This window comes from Aethalodelphis obliquidens, unplaced genomic scaffold, assembly GCF_003676395.1.
Source record: "Aethalodelphis obliquidens isolate GAN/ISIS:26980383/991018 unplaced genomic scaffold, ASM367639v1 scaffold3, whole genome shotgun sequence".
Lineage (NCBI taxonomy): Eukaryota > Metazoa > Chordata > Mammalia > Artiodactyla > Delphinidae > Aethalodelphis > Aethalodelphis obliquidens.
In genome coordinates, this window is record NW_020837947.1 from 26,563,504 (window position 1) to 26,579,944 (window position 16,441).

At 43.0% G+C, this 16,441-nt stretch overlaps 1 protein-coding gene across 4 annotated transcripts in view; it reads left to right on the plus strand.

Moving 5' to 3' along the window:
• Positions 1-16,441, plus strand: part of MAP3K5 (mitogen-activated protein kinase kinase kinase 5) — a 212,996-nt gene that overhangs the window by 173,486 nt on the left and 23,069 nt on the right. For all 4 annotated transcript variants that reach the window (XM_027085523.1, XM_027085499.1, XM_027085508.1 and 1 more), the window contains exons 19-23: positions 4,226-4,383; positions 6,834-7,011; positions 7,730-7,750; positions 10,635-10,812; positions 10,903-11,071. In XM_027085523.1, the coding sequence (XP_026941324.1) occupies positions 4,226-4,383; positions 6,834-7,011; positions 7,730-7,750; positions 10,635-10,812; positions 10,903-11,071 (704 nt within the window). The remainder of the gene's footprint in view (positions 1-4,225; positions 4,384-6,833; positions 7,012-7,729; positions 7,751-10,634; positions 10,813-10,902; positions 11,072-16,441) is intronic.

Genomic DNA, 16,441 nt, shown 5'->3' on the forward strand with positions numbered 1-16,441 from the left:
ATTTTTTTTTAATCGCCAGAGAAGTTGTAGTAAAGCAGTCCTCCAGGACCCCTTTGCTTGGACTGCTTGCACTGACCTCTCATGATGTGATGTGTGTGACACATATGCGTGGGTCTGTCTCCAGCGCTGATCACGAGGGCCTGGGGTGTGCAGGCCTCACAGCACTTAACTCAGTGCTGGCCAAGGCACAGGTATAGGCAACCTCTGATGAATTGAGTTGAAAGACGGTGACCTGTGTGACTTCTTCGTGATTTGGTGAGAGGGAAGGCAGCAGCAACTACTCCCTGTGGTGCGCTTACTGCATCCCTGTTAAGTGCATTATATGTTATTTCATTGAAATTCATATATCAGCCCTAATCCTTAGGTATCATTTTCCCAGTCTATGGTGAGAGAATTAAGGTTCAAAGAGGTTAAGTAACTTGCCTGAGGTCACAAATCTAGTAAGGAAAAGAGCTGCAATTCAACTAGACTTAACATGCCAAATGGAATGAATTAGCTTCTCCCCGAAACCTGTTCCACCCACCCTCTTCTCTGTCTCGATTGGCCACTCCAAACTTAGAGTTATCCATGGTGCCTCTCTTTTCTCACGCTTCAACTCAATCCACCAAGGAAACCTATTGGCTCTGCCTTCAAAATGTGTCCAAATTTGGACCAGTTCCTGCCTCCTTCCACAGCTCCCACCTCACCTGCATGACCTCAATAGCCTGTTCTCCCTGCTTCCACTCTTGCCCCTACGGTCTTCCCTCAACACCACGACCAGAGCAATCCTGTAAAAACATAATTCAAGCCCTATCACTCAAAGACCTCAATGGCTTTCTATTTTTTGAGTAAGTAGACACCAAAGTCCTTACAATGATGGACAAGGCTCAGACCTACTCAGAGTCCGTTACCTTTTAGACCCACTTCCTATCCTTCCCACCTTGCACAGGCCTTCCTGCACTTCCTTCATTACACCAGGCGGGGTCCTGCTGCAGGGCCTTTGCACATGCTTTTCCTTCTATAACACTCTTCTCCCAACTCTCTGCCTGGCTAAGTCCCTCACCTCCTTCAAACCTTAACTCGGATGTCATCTCAGTGAGGCCTGTGATTGCCCTGTTTACATGGCAGCCCTTCCCTGGGCACTTCTTTTTTTTTTTTTTTTTTTTTTTGCGGTTTGCGGGCCTCTCGCTGTTGTGGCCTCTCCCGTTGCGGAGCACAGGCTCTGGACGCGCAGACTCAGCAGCCATGGCTCACGGGCCCAGCCACTCCGCAGCATGTGGGATCTTCCCGGACCGGGGCACGAACCCGTGTCCCCTGCATCGGCAGGCGGACTCTCAACCACTGCGCCACCAGGGAAGCCCCCTGGGCACTTCTGATCGTCATCCCCTGCTTTTTTTTTCTTAACACATCACTTACTAACATTTATATAATTTATTTATTTATTTATTGTACTATAGTTTATTGTCTGTCTCCCACTGCAAAAATGTAAGCTCTACAAGCCCAGGAATTTTTGCCTGTTTCAGCCACTGCTATATTCTAAGTGCCTGGCCTCAGTATAGTAGACCCTCAGTATAGACCTGCTAAATGAATGAGTGGATGTAGTGTGACATCAAAGTTTAAGCTTTTAACCACTAACTTGTAGTGGCTCCCTGGGTGGTTGCAGTGGCAAAGAAATTCTAAAACAGATTATTTTAAAGTAATTTTTTATTTTGAAGATATGAAGATATATGAGCTATGGGTTTTAGAGTTAATACTCTCACTTGTTTTCCTTGGGCTAATGTTCATATTGGCTTGATCTTCATTATCCCACTCTATAAATCTCTTTCTATAAAATAGTGTGTCATGTGCTTGTGGAGTAAGGAGAGCAGATAGGAACACAGGACTAAGCCTGCTTTTTTAGGCACCTGCTCGATGGGGGATAATTAATACAATTGGCAGATATTGCTCTTTGAAATACCATCTGATGAATAAAAACATTGCATAATTCATTGTTTATATATTTCTTGAATTGTCCAGTTTTTTAAATTCACTATATTTTTGGTCAATTGTAATTCCTGCTGAGATGTTAGTACAGCTTAAAGTCTTTCATTAAGTCTATTTTAGATCCAGAGATATAAAAAGAGTGGTAGACTTCAACGCATATTTTCTAAACAATCACTTGATTTTATTTACATTGTAAAAAATGATCACTTTGGGGGAAGCTATCAATGAAGAGAAATCATAACAGTTTTCTACTAAGGGTAGTGATTTGAGGAGCGTGGTTACCTTATCCTTCGCCAGGAGAAATGCTTTCCTCCAGTAATGTTACTGATTTAAGCTGAGAGCAGGCGTGTGGAGTCGTATATGACTGTGAACATGAGCTACTGTCATGTAATGATGAGGTCTGGAAGATAAACCTGGCAAAATGACAATATGTGACAAAAATAATATACTTTTCCTTATTTTTATTTTTGTTTTTGCGGTACGCGGGCCTATCACTGTAGTGGCCTCTCCCGTTGTGGAGCACAGGCTCCAGACGCGCAGGCTCAGCGGCCATGGCTCACAGGCCCAGCCGCTCCGCGGCACGTGGGATCTTCCCGGACCGGGGCACGAACCCATGTCCCCTGCATTGGCAGGCGGACTGTCAACCACTGCACCATCAGGGAAGCCCTCCTTATTTTTATAAACACAGCCAGTTTCTAGCCTTTGATAGTGGATTTTATAGGAACTGTTTAGAGGACATTTGTGTAGCAGTTTTCACCTATAAATCAGGCATGGGGCATTCATAAAAGTTGTTGCCTGTATTTATCAAAATGTCTGTCACTTTGGTTATGAATCAGAAAATACTGAAGTGGCTCTTTTGGCAAATGCCTCAGAACTTGAAATAATTCATTATGGCATCTTGGATGGGTTATATCATTTGTGTGAGTATATCAGAAACCAGGGATATGCAATTATCTGTTCCTGTTCACACTCTTGACTCATTGCTGGACTTTGAGAAATCACTGCAGGTTAGACGTATAAATTTAGCCTCTAGTTTGAGCCAATGAGACAATTGCAATTGAGTGTCCACTTGGGATATACGAAGCCGGAACTAGAGCCGGATTTCTTGGCCCCCACTTAATGCTCTTTGCGTCATACCACACTCTATGACTCTCTGATTCCATGAAGCCTTTTAAATCTCCTCTCTTTTTCTTTCTATTCTTCTAAACTCTGGTGATTTGTCTATACTGATGGCTCATGACCTGTCTTTGACCCATTAAATCTTGTTATCCGTGGACCACAGGCTCACAACAGAAGCCACGTATGTTAGATTTACAGAATAACGTACACCCAAAATTATTTACATTATTATTATTATTATATATATATATATATTTTAGAGGATATTGGGGGTAGGAGTTTATTAATTAATTTATTTATTTTTGCTGTGTTCGGTCTTCATTCCTGTGTGAGGGCTTTCTCTAGTTGTGGCAAGTGGGGGCCACTCTTCATCGCGGTGTGCGGGCCTCTCACTATCGCGGCCTCTCGTTGCGGAGCACAAGCTCCAGACGCACAGGCTCAGTAGTTGTGGCTCACGGGCCTAGTTGCTCCGCAGCATGTGGGATCCTCCCAGACCAGGGCTCGAACCCGTGTCCCCTGCATTAACAGGCAGATTCTAAACCACTGCGCCACCAGGGAAGCCCCTATTTACATTATTTTTAACAGTGACTTTCAGAATCTTCATGCTTTCATGATTAAGAGATGAGAATGAAAACAGAAGAACTGAGCATTCAATCAGGAACTGAGAAATAACAGACTAAGGAAATGGATGAATGACCTAAATTTTTCCTGGAAAAGATTAGAAGTATACATAAAGGGAGTCTTCATGTATTTGAAAAACTGATTGCAGAAAAATGTGTGTTGATATATTTTCTGTTATTCTCAAATGATTGTTAGAAGTTTCTAAGAGGTCCCAATGAAATAATGCCTCAATTATAATCAACTATCTAGGAAAGGAGAAAGTGTCTATTTGTAAACAGATAATATTACTATGCTGTTTTTATGTCACCAATGAAATCCATTATGAAAACTGCTATTTCCCCTTTTTATTAACAGCATAAAAAACTGGAATTCAAAGATGAGCTATTAAGACCCGAATCGTGCTTTTTTTTTTTTCGAATCATGCTTTTAAAGTTACCTTATTTATATAAAGAAATTGAAACTGTCATTAGGTGTTCATCTGTTTTCTCTTTTTAACGTGTAACTGTGTTTGAATTATGTGCAGGTACCCTTCAGTATATGGCACCAGAAATAATAGATAAAGGACCAAGAGGCTACGGGAAAGCAGCAGACATTTGGTCTTTGGGCTGCACCATCATTGAAATGGCCACTGGAAAACCACCCTTTTATGAACTGGGGGAACCACAAGCAGCTATGTTCAAGGTCACATTTCATATGTCTTAAATGTCTTAAAAACCAGTGGTTAAAGCTCTTCATAGCTCCTGGATGTTCCATGTGCATATGTCATATTTTTTTAGGTAAAATGAAAGGCGCCTAAGTAAGCACAATCTAGGATATAAAGTTCAAGATTCACTCCCCCTGGTCAGCACCTCTGCCTCACATGGAGCATCTCTCTCCACATTAGTTTTCCCAACTATAAAGTGAGATTCAGTGCAACTTCCTGTGACTGCCCTTTCACAATGCAGTATAAATAACACATCACTCCACAGAAGATGATTTAAGCTCTTTGGGAAACACAGTCTGAAAAATCTTCCACTGAGGGAGATATAAAAACATGTTTTCTCCATTTAGGTATTAAAGACATGTTTTCCTTTACTCCACTATCATAATAGTTTGAAGGCTCCGTAGATAAAAGGGCATAGTTTCTATTTTAAGTACATCAAACTTATTCTCATCTATCTACTCTTCTAGCCTGTTCATTTGCCCTTTAGTAACTGTTTTGGGGGTGGGAAATGAAGCAGCTCCATCTCTCAAAATAGGGAGCACATGATATGCAAATAGGGAGCACATGATATGCAAATAGGGAGCACATGATATGCAAATAGGCCTGAGAGAGCCCAGGGGCCACAGCTTCAGCATCCGGGTCCCGGGCAAACAATGACCTGCCCATGAATCCCTGTAGTCCTCACCTGCCACTCCACCAAGCCAGAGGAACATTAAGCGGAACACCTGTTTCCCAAAAGTAAAGCTCACATGTCTGCTATTCTCTAAGGCATCGGACTTTTGATCATAATTTGTTATTCCTTTCCCTGCCACTGATCGTGTTTCTAGTACTTACTCCGTTTGTGAATAGCCTCTTATGAGGGACCACGTAGTACATACCCTTCTGTGTTTGTACAAAGCTTGGTTTACTTTAAGAGACAATATGATAGGCTACTGCTGATACAGAAATAGTAGTGTAACCAAACCTGAAAGAACAATGAGAGCTGCTCAGGGAGCTGCCTTTCTGGACCTGAATGGATGTCTTTCTCTTCTTGGCCAGTCTTTCAAGTTTTCACCAGTCTCTAGGACTTCACTCTGAAATGCTCCTCTGTTACCCACACGGTGCCGGGATTATTATACAACATGCTTTAGATGAGATAGCATACTCTGGCACAGTTTGAATCCAGGCTCTGACACAGTCAAACTATTTGATGACTTTAGGTAAATTACTTAACCTTCTTGTGTCTCAGTTTCCTCATCTATAAAATGGTATAAAAATAGTACCTATCTAATAAAAGGGCTTTGAGGAGTGGATAAGACAATATGTGCAAAGCACTTAGAACAGTGTCTGACACATAGTAAAGGCTTTATAATTATTACAGATAATTATATCTTATTATCTATATAATAATAAATTCATATAAGCTATTTAATAACAAAGAAGATTTCCTTAGGAAGTTTTCTCTGTACTAAATACATGAAAACATTACTGAAAAAAAATTAGAATGACGTCAATGAGAAGAAAGTTCTCATTGTTATAGAAAAACTGTTTAATTTTAAGTATTTTTATTTATTTTTATAAATGTATTTATTTTATTTATTTATTTTTCGTTGCATTATGTCTTCATTGCTGCGCGGGCTTTCTCTAGTTACGGAGAGTGGAGGCTACTCTTCGTTGCGGTGCGCAGGCTTATTGTGGTGGCTTCTCTTGTTGCAGAGCACGGGCTCTAGCCACGCGGGCTTCAGTAGTTGTGGCATGCGGGCTCAGTAGTTGTGGCTCACGGGTTCTAGTGTGCAGGCTCAGTAGTTGTGGCACATGGACTTAGTTGCTCCGTGGCATGTGGTATCTCCCTGGACCAGGGCTCGAACCTGTGTCGCCTGCATTGGCAGGTGGATTTTTAACCACTGTGCCACCAGGGAAGTCCCAATTTTAAGTATTTTTAAATATCTCTTTTAATGTAGGCAATTTGAGACAGGGAAGACATTCACAAACCATGGCACAGGAGAAACAACATATGCTTTAAGCCAAACAAATGAAGGTTCAAATACCAGATCTGCCTTTTCATAAGCATATAACCTCACACCCGTGAGGTTATTTTTCTCATTGCTGTAACAGGGATAATATTTAATCCACTGGGTTGCTGGGAGTATTCAGTGAATCTCATAAATGGAAAAGCCAAGCACAAAACTTTGAGGACTGAATTATTACTTTATAGTGCTGCTGTCTACTATCTTAAGCTAATTACTATGCCTGTGTCATTGATAAACTTACAAAAGTGCTCTGGAAACTTTCCATAACCTACAGAAAACAAGTCCTGTCTCACTTTGAGAAAAGCCATGAATTTGTAGTATATGATAAAGGAGCTTGTTGCATTAGGTGACCAGGTTATGCAACCCAGAGCCCATGGGATAAGATGGTCACTCAGAAGTCACGTTGTGCTGTGTCTTAGGTGGGAATGTTTAAAGTCCACCCGGAGATCCCAGAGTCCATGTCGGCAGAGGCCAAAGCGTTCATATTGAAATGTTTTGAACCAGACCCTGACAAGAGAGACTGTGCTAACGACTTGCTTATGGATGATTTCTTAAAAGTTTCAAGCAAAAAGAAAAAGACACAACCTAAGCTTTCAGGTATGTCGTTGCCTTGAAGGGGGTATAGGTCAGAGTCACTAAATCCTAAACTTTTAAGGTGGAAGATTTTTCCAGAAGTAAGCTAATTTGCTTAAAGACATCACTGAAAACTGGTCAGGAAGCAGTGTTACCATCAGTTTCACAAATGCTAGGGCCTCACACATAATAATCTTCCATCACATGGTTAGTAGGGAACTAGAATATAAGCATCTATGTACTAGCATTGGTGATACAAAGATCAAAATTAAAGGGGTGAAATGTAGACTTTTCAAGCTGAAACTCCAAATTACCACAGATGGGCTATAGGGCTATTACAGAGCTGTTAAACTTCTAAGCCATCTAGATAATACGTTCTTTCAATTTTAGGTAGTAGAAAATACTCATTGCCTCTTAGAGGAGACTATCTTTCTGAATAATTAACCCCCCCCTCAAAAAAAAAAAAAGGAGAAGATCGCCAGTTATAAATAAAATAGCAGTGTAAAAATATAAATTGTCTTTTTGTAATAATTTCCATAACTCATTTCAGAAAAAAAAACAAGCAAATGATTTGTTTGTTGTTAGCATTTTTGGGGATTATGTGGGATGACATGGGCAGACTGAATGTCTGGAAAGGACATCAATCCCATTTCAAGCATTCACTTCATTTTTTGTTGATTTCTTAGTTTAACAACACACCCAACGCGTGCTTATGTTGCTGTGTTTGCTTTTCTTTCCACAGCTCTTTCAGCTGGATCGAATGGTGAGTTTATTTTTATATTGTCCATTGAGCTGAAGCTTGGTACATCACAGTTAAGCTCTAGGTTGCCTGTCAAAGAGCCTCATCCTCTGTTCCTTGCTTACATGGAGGGGCTCCTCTGGGTACTAAGGATGTGTGGCTGCAAGCCTGGCTGGGTTCCTTCCTTCAGAAAACCCCTCACCTTTCTCCTTCATGAGAGAGGCTTCCATTGTTCCTCCCTAAATGGAAGATGGTGACTGTTTTTGAAATCTTCAATTTGAGAGGAGTCCATACTTTCTTATTGAGGAGCCAGTTGGCCACCTAATGGATTTCTTGTGGAAAATTTCAATGCCAGACACCTTCCTCTGTCAGCTTTGGCGTCCTATGTTCTCTCTGGATTTAGTTGGTCAGGACAAGTTGTGATTTTTAATATTGGCCTTTGCAGATCATAACTGGGAAGGTAAATTTGCTCTAGGAAGATCAACTAATGCATTTCAAGGAACAGGAAAGAAATGACCATGGCTTTGGCTTTTCCTAAGTTGGATGAGCTGTTGATCACGTAGGCAGGGGGCTTAATTGTTCACTGTGAGCGTCGTGTGCATTCTCCCACAGGCCAGGGGCAGTCTTTTGCAGGTTCCTTAAGGCTCCTTAAGGTGCCTTGGCCCAGAGAAGAGGCCCAGTAATTGGGGTTTCTTGGCCACAGCCTTTCCAGATTCCTCCATCAATTCTGAGAGTCAAGGAGAACTCTGTGAAGAGAAGCCCCTCCCTTTCTTCCTTTCTCCACAAGCAGCCTAGACGCTGGAAGGCAGTCACTGCGTTTCACAAGGTGGACCCGGGGTGCGCCACAGCCTCCCGACCAGCCTGTTTTTGGTGTCATAAAATGGGCACTGACTTTGGACTTAAGCAGAAGTTGATTCACTTTGGACTTAGTTGGAAGTTGGTTCTGATCCCAACTGAGCCACTTTCTAAATACGTGACAGGCAGCAATTTACTTGTTTCATCAGGCATTCTATGTTGAGAACAGTACCTACTTCACAGATTTAGTTCTGAGAACAAAATAAAAAATATATACCAAAAGAGGCTGGAGCCATGCCCAGAAGCTCAATGCATGATAGCTTTATCCCTTCCATATGGGTCGGTTTTTGTTTTAGGAAACATTCTCATCACGCACATATTTAAATTATGTGAACTCAACTATACACACTTGGCAAGAGAGAGCTAGAGAGAGAGAATTTAAGCTGACAGTTTTGCCCACAAGCCCTCTCGGTGAGCATGTGCCTTAGAACAAGCGTGAGATGGAAGGTGTCCACCTGCTCAACTCTGGGTCACCTTTCCCACGCGCCCTCCCCGCTCTGCACTCAGGATGACTCAAGAGCATTGGGGACTCTGCTCTGGCTTTAGAGTCTAACTTAAGATATTTTAGAATCTTAAAGGACTTCCCGGCAGTCCAGTGGTTAAGACTCTGCGCTTCCACTGCACGGGGCACAGGTTCGATCCCTGATTGGGGAACTAAGATCCCACGTGCTGCACAGCCAAAAAAAAAAGATATTTTAGAATCTTAAGATTTTATAGAGTCAGAATTAAGAGGATGGGCACTGGGGTCAGAGCTGGGTTCATGCATTAACTGGGGGACCTTGGAAATGACTTACCCTTAGTCACCTCATCTGTCCAGTGGATTCAGTTAGACAACCTGCCCATGGGTCTTTGTAACTATTAAAAACGATTACACATGTGAGATGCTTAGCAACTGCCATAGGTGGTTATTGTAGACCACAGTCCAAAAGTCCCCTCTCCTTTTTTTTTTTTGTTTTTTTGCGGTACACAGGCCTCTCACTGCTGCGGCCTCTCCCGTTGCGGAGCGCAGGCTCCGGACGTGCAGGCTTAGCGGCCATGGCTCACGGGCCCAGCCGCTCTGCGGCATGTAGAATCCTCCTGGACCGGGGCATGAACCCGCGTCCCCTGCATCAGCAGGTGGACTCTCAACCACTGTGCCACCAGGGAAGCCCTCCCCTCTCCTTTTCCTAAAAACCCTCCTGTTCCTCCTCTCTCAGAACTTCTTCCAGGCCTCCTGAATTCTCTGGATGTTTTTTTAATCTCCCAGTGACCCATCCCTTTCTATTCTGCCCTCTTGGCCTGAGACATTGATTTGCTTGATAAAGATGTTTCTGGCAAAAATTACTTATTTTAAAACCAGTATTTGATGAAATGTAGGCACCTCCTATTGTGCCAGTACAGCATCCATCAAAATAAAATAAAAGCTTACATTTGTTATAGAATCATAATGACTGAGAACTGGGAAAGACCTAAGAGATCATCTAGTCCATTAGTTTCCAAAATCTGTGTTTAGTAAAGAACCTTTTTTTTAAATATGAATCCTTAAGCAGAGCCCTGATATATGACTGAAAGAACATATTTGTTTCAGGAAAAACAGGGTTGGAACCTCTGTTCTAGAATCACAGAATCCTACTCACTCACCCCATCCAAGGCAGCCCCAAGAAACAGGTGAACCTTAAACTTCTGAGGCACACAGTTTACAAATTATGAATCTGGTCCTTTATTTTATAGATATGAAAACTAAGACTCATCAATGACCTTCCAAATAGGAGGACAATAAAAACGAAGGGCTCAGAACCCAGAAATGCTGGGCCTGGTGCTTCCTGCAGTTTCACATCCCTGAGATACTCCTTTCAGAGCCCAGGAGGCCCTTTCCTCGCCGACCCCCTGCATGGGTTACACTGAGCATTGGGAGGCACCGTGGTCCCACGACCAGCCTCTTACGAAGCGTAATTTTGCTACTCACTGAAACGAGACCCTTGACAAATAATCTTGCTGTCTTTCAATAGGTGTGTCCGTGTGTGCACGTTCTTAGAAGCATTAATCGTCTCCTTCCCCCTCTCGTGACACGCAGAGTATCTTAGGAGCATCTCCCTGCCAGTGCCTGTCCTGGTGGAGGACACCAGCAGTAGCAGTGAGTACGGCTCAGTTTCTCCAGACACGGAGTTAAAGGTGGATCCCTTCTCTTTCAAAACAAGAGCCAAATCCTGCGGAGAAAAAGATGTCAGAGGAATACGGACGCTCTTTCTTGGGTAAAGACCTGGCTTGTTTTGGGTGAGAGAAGTATGTTGTGTGTCATTTTGTGAAGAAAATTGTGATTTGTGCTGTCTGAATTATTGCAGCATCCCTGACGAAAATTTTGAAGACCACAGCGCTCCACCTTCTCCTGAAGAAAAAGATTCCGGATTCTTTATGCTGAGGAAGGACAGTGAGAGACGGGCCACGCTTCACAGGATCCTGACGGAAGACCAAGACAAAGTTGTGAGAAACTTAATGGAATCTTTGGCTCAGGTAAAACCCCTCATGGAGACTTCATTTCCCCTATTTTAACAGTGTTATAACCACTTGGAACTGTCACACGTGATGTGAAGACATGAGGAAGCTGCTGCTCTCCTCATGATAAAACAAACCTACCCCAGGGATAGGCAGATCCCTAACACAGAAACTGGGTTTTTGAACATAAGCTATTTTTAAGTCAGCAGCAAAATTTTCATGTTGATGAAGTTCCAGCTGGTCCCTACACACCTTTTCACCCTTCATTCATTTGTTTATTCATTCAGTCAATAAACATGCACTGAGCCATGTGAATTGCTAATTCTGATATTAGCATGAGGGTACCTGCCATTGGCTCCTCTGAGCATTTGGGAAACATCACAAATTCAACAGAGACCCCTGTGCTTGGAGGGCTACAATTAGATGGAAGGTGATGGGCAATAATAAGTAAATTATCTGGCGTGCTAGGAGGCCATTCGTGCTATGGAAAAACAAAGCTGGTCAGTCAAATTCTTTTTCCCTGAAGTATTTGTTTGCTAAGTTGCCGTCACAAAATACCTTAGACCCAGTAGCTTAAACAACAGAAATTTCTCTCTCACGATTCTGGAAACTGGAAGTTTAAAAGCAAGGTGTTGGCAGGTTTGGTTTCTCCTGAGGCCTCTTTCCTTGGCTTGCAGATGGCCACTTTCTTGCTGTGTCCTCACCTGCCCTTTTTTCTCTGTGTGCCCCTGGTGTCTCTTCCTCTTCTTATAAGAACACTAATCCTATTGGATTTGGGCCTCACCCTTATGATCTCACTTAACCTTAATCACCTCCTAAAGACCCTGTCTCCAAATACGGTCACATTGGGGGTTAAGGCTTAAAAACATGAATTGGGGGGTGGGGGGAATGGCACTGTTTCATCCATAATACCTGGGAAAATGTATTCCCTGGGATTCTGTTTACAGAAATGAGGAAGAATCCCCTCTGAACTCTGCCCCAGTGGAAATAGGGTTTCCCCCGCCTCCAAGCTGTAGGTGATGCCTCCTGTGCCTGGAGCAGAAGCTCAGGCCCCCTGTGGGTGTAAACCTCCCAGACATGCTTGGCCCAGACATGACACTTGCATCCTCTTTCAGTTCTGTTGGCGTCGGGGACTTGTGTACCTGCTTTAGCACCTGTGGCCACCACCTGTCCCTCTCTGATCATTGTGGATGACACATAACTTCTTCCCTCCCTTCTGTCCTAGGAAAATACCTGCAAAAATGGATGGAGCTGGAGGGATTGGGTCAAGTTTTAGTCTCAGTCTAGCAGTTTACCTGTTCTCAGCTTTTATTGGGATGTAAGGGGAGCCAGGCTCTCTCTTTCTCAGCTCTTGCTCTATAGCCCCTGCTTGTCTTTGTCTCCAGAACCCCACTAAGTTTCTCTGCTGATTCCATCGCCTTAGGAATTCTGTAGTGTTCACATCGTTAGATCCCGTAGGAGGAGCTGAAAGGCCATGTGTGTGTCAGCAGGGTCTCTGGGTACAGGGAGAACTGAAATTTCCAGGTTCTGGGAAAACTCTGACTTGGGTCCTTAAGGGAAGCTGCCTCCAGCGAGCAGGGACTCTGAGGCCCAGAAGGGAGGTGCTCTGGGCTGAGGGGCAGCCAGGCCTCTGAGTTGGAGGTAGAATGAGTGCTGAGGATGCCATGCAAGAATCTGGAGAGGTGGAGGAGACAGGAGCAGTCTGGAACCTTTAGCTGTCACTCTTGCCTTTCTGTCTGTTCACTGTGGTCATTCAAGGACTGAGAATCGGATGGTGTAAGATAAGAAGGGGAATCAAGTTTAGACGGAAGGAACAACTGGGCAGTAATTGGAGGTCATTCATTCAACAAATACTTATTGAGCATCTACTAGATGCCAGGCACTGTTCTATGTGCTGGGGACACTATAGTGAGCAAAATAGAAAAAACATCTGCATCCCATTGAAGCTGACATTCTAGTGGAGGAAGAAAAGCAATAAAAACACAGTAAACATGTAGTTGAATATATAGTAACAAATATAGTTAAATATATAGTTATATGTTGCTACATACTATGTGTGTTACATATATGTTTCTATATATGGTAAATATATAGTAATACTAGCAAACACTTTCTATGGGCCAGATATTGTTCTTAGTATTTCCTGTGTCTCTGCTCACTTAATCCTCTTGACAATAGTCCTACGGCACTAGTTTTATTAGTATCCTCATTTTGCAGATGAGGACACAGAGGCACAGAGTTGTTGAGTAACTCACCGAGGCCATGCAGCCCCAAGTGATGGAGTCGGGATTTGAACATAGGCAGCCTGGCTCCAGGGTCTGTGCCGTCAAGTACCACACTGCTCTCCCCACTGCTACACCAGAGGGTGACAAGTGCTGGGAGAAACATAAACCAGGGGAGGGGACAGGGCTTGGGTTGGGGGAGGGAATCACCAGCAGCCACTGTGGAATGAAGGCTTCTGTTTTAGGTCAGAAACACAGAACGCAGGGATTGCTTAAATCTCGTAATCATCCCCAGTGAGTGTGCTTTTCTAATACAGAAAGTATCTGCTTCTTTGGGGGTTTTCTTTGTCTCCCTGCTGGACTGTAGGTCCATCAGGGCAGGGACTGCCTTGGTTAGTGTCGTTGTCCCAGCCCTCAGCAAAGAACCTGGCAGGTTTCATGACCATGCTGAAATTCTTAAATTTGGAGTTGGTTAATCCTATTCAAGTGTTTATGACTCCCTAGTTTTTTAAGCAGGCTTGAATGTTCTCTATAAAAGGAGAAAGGGGAGCTTCCCTGGTGGCACAGTGGTTGAGAGTCCGCCTGCCGATGCAGGGGACACGGGTTCATGCCCCGGTCTGGGAAGATCCCACATGCCGCGGAGCGGCTGGGCCCGTGAGCCATGGCCACTGAGCCTGCGTGTCTGGAGCCTGTGCTCTGCAACGGGAGAGGCCACAACAGTGAGAGGCCCGTGTACTGCAAAAAAAAAAAAAAAAAGGAGAAAGGGAAGAAAAACTTAAAAGCGACTGTCAGAGGGCATGCCTCAGTGCACCAACCTGAAGTGACCAGTGGGGACCAGAAGTGATTCTGAGGTCAGAATCACTTAGTAAATCCAGAATTGTCAAGGGATAGACAGGGTGCTTCTGACTGTACTGCTGGGGACTCTATGAACCCTTTCCTGTGGCATCCCATGGTGATCTTGTGATAGAGCAGCTTCTGCCCCAAGGTTACTGCTGGTTCATCCAGCTGATTGGGGCAATAGAAGGTAATGATTAGGAGCTTGGGTTCAGCCTCAACTTGACTTTGAGGCCTGGTTCCCCCACATAAAGGCTGTGTGATTTGAGCAAGTTATTTAACCTCTCTGAGGCTGAATTTCCTTATCCATAAAATAGAAGAAACAATGGTATTCACCTCATAGGGTTGCTATAAGGAGTAACTAAGATCATGAATCATTGAGATAATGATAGAACGTATTCCACAAATGTTAACTATTATTGTTATTATTATCATTATCAAGCAGGCTAATAACAGTTATCTAGTATCTTTAATTTTCTTCTACTACCAGATGGAGATAAGTCTTTTCATTGTATTAAATATTTCTATTAATAGATACATTTTTACATTTAAGCCTACCCTTTAGAACAAGACTGAAAGGTAGATGTTGGTCAGGTCCTCAAAGCGGCCCATGAAAGCCCTTTCAATCTGTAACATCCTTCTGAAATCCACTCACCATTTTTAAGGAAGTTTAAGGGATAAAGAAGAGAGAGGCCCTTTGCAGGAGAATCTGTGATGGTCCTCTGGGTGCTCAGGAAAGGCTCGCTGTCAGATGCTACTTTCTGATACTGAATCAGTCTCACCTGGTACCTAAGATGCTTGTTCATGAAGGCACGTTAATGAGTGCACACGGGGAGGCAGGAATGAGAACAGAAATAACCATTAGGTACGTGATGAAATATCCCAGACAGAAGAACATTTCCCAGGGTAGACAGCATTCCTTTGTAGGGCAGTGGCACCAAAAACCAGAAGCAGCATGTTTTTCTGTTGTGAAAACAAAGCTAATGTCCAAAAAATGATTGCTATTTAAACTGCTGGCAAACACGTAACTGATTTTTCACTAAGATAAGCTTCCAATTTCTGAATAACTCACATTTCTCTTTGTGAACATATTTTCATGTTACTGTGATATTGCCTATGAATCTTTACTTTGGTTGTAATTTAGTTCGTGGTAAGAAAAGAAACAAAGTTTATAATTGTTCCCAGCCTGATTTTAAAATATTCCCTTAATGACAGTTTTCAAACTTTTTAATATAATCTTTTCTCGTCAAAACATAAACATGAGAGGGAGCTCCCAAATGAAAATATATTGAGAGAAAGAACTTGATGGGACATTTCTCTTTTATTTTAAGAGACTCCTAGAAATTGTAATTTTCACAGCCCAGCTGAGGAATTTAATTTTAATGATGCAATAACAAAATGTGCAATATGAGATAGAAATGAGCATAATAAAAATCCAGTTGTTTCTTAAAGTTAAATGAGGATAAATAACATCCTACTGTGTTTCCTTTAAGGAAGCAATGTTCCTTGCTCAAAGTAAAAAAAGAGTTCAACTTGAGGGAGGGAATTTGTTTAAATACTGTATTTAATTTTTAATATGTGAAGTCATCCATTTGGTCCGTTCTTATAACTAATTGCCTTATCAGTGGGTAGGGAAAGTTTTCCCGGGCGGAGTCTGAAGCGAGCCCCTTTTGACTGCAAGGAATTGACGCACTTTAAGGGCAGTTGAAGGACTGCAGACATGTAGGCAGACACACGTAGCAATGAGGGAAGTGGCCTTTTCAGGTTAATTCCAACCACGGCGCCTAGCTGCGCCTCACACAGGCTGAAACTAGAGTGTGATTCCAAGGGCCTTCAAGTCCCAGGAGTCTGTACATCTCTCCTCTGGCTCGGGTGCTGTTGGCCCACTTGGTGTGCCATTGCTGTGTCCGTCCACTTCTCTCCCTACTGATCATCATTCTCTACTCAGTTGTTTCTGCTTCCTTCCTTCCTTATAACTGGATGTACTCTTGCCCCTATTTTATTATATTTTTGTAAAGTTTTCTTGATGTGGACCATTTTTAAAGTCTTTATTGAATTTGTTACAATATCGCTTCTATTTTATGTTTTGGTTTTTTGGCCGTGAGGCATGTGGGATCTTAGCTCCCCGACCAGGGATTGAACCTGCACCCCCTGCATCAGAAGGCAAAGTCCTAACCACTGGACCGCCAGGGAAGTCCCATTGCGCCTATTTTATGACTTATCTCTCTGGGCAGACTTTGAGCCTGAGTGCCTATGGCTGAATCTCTCTTTAGCTCCCAGTTAAAATTTCTGAGAGTGGAATCTTATGGCCCCAGCCTGTCCCTGTTTGGGC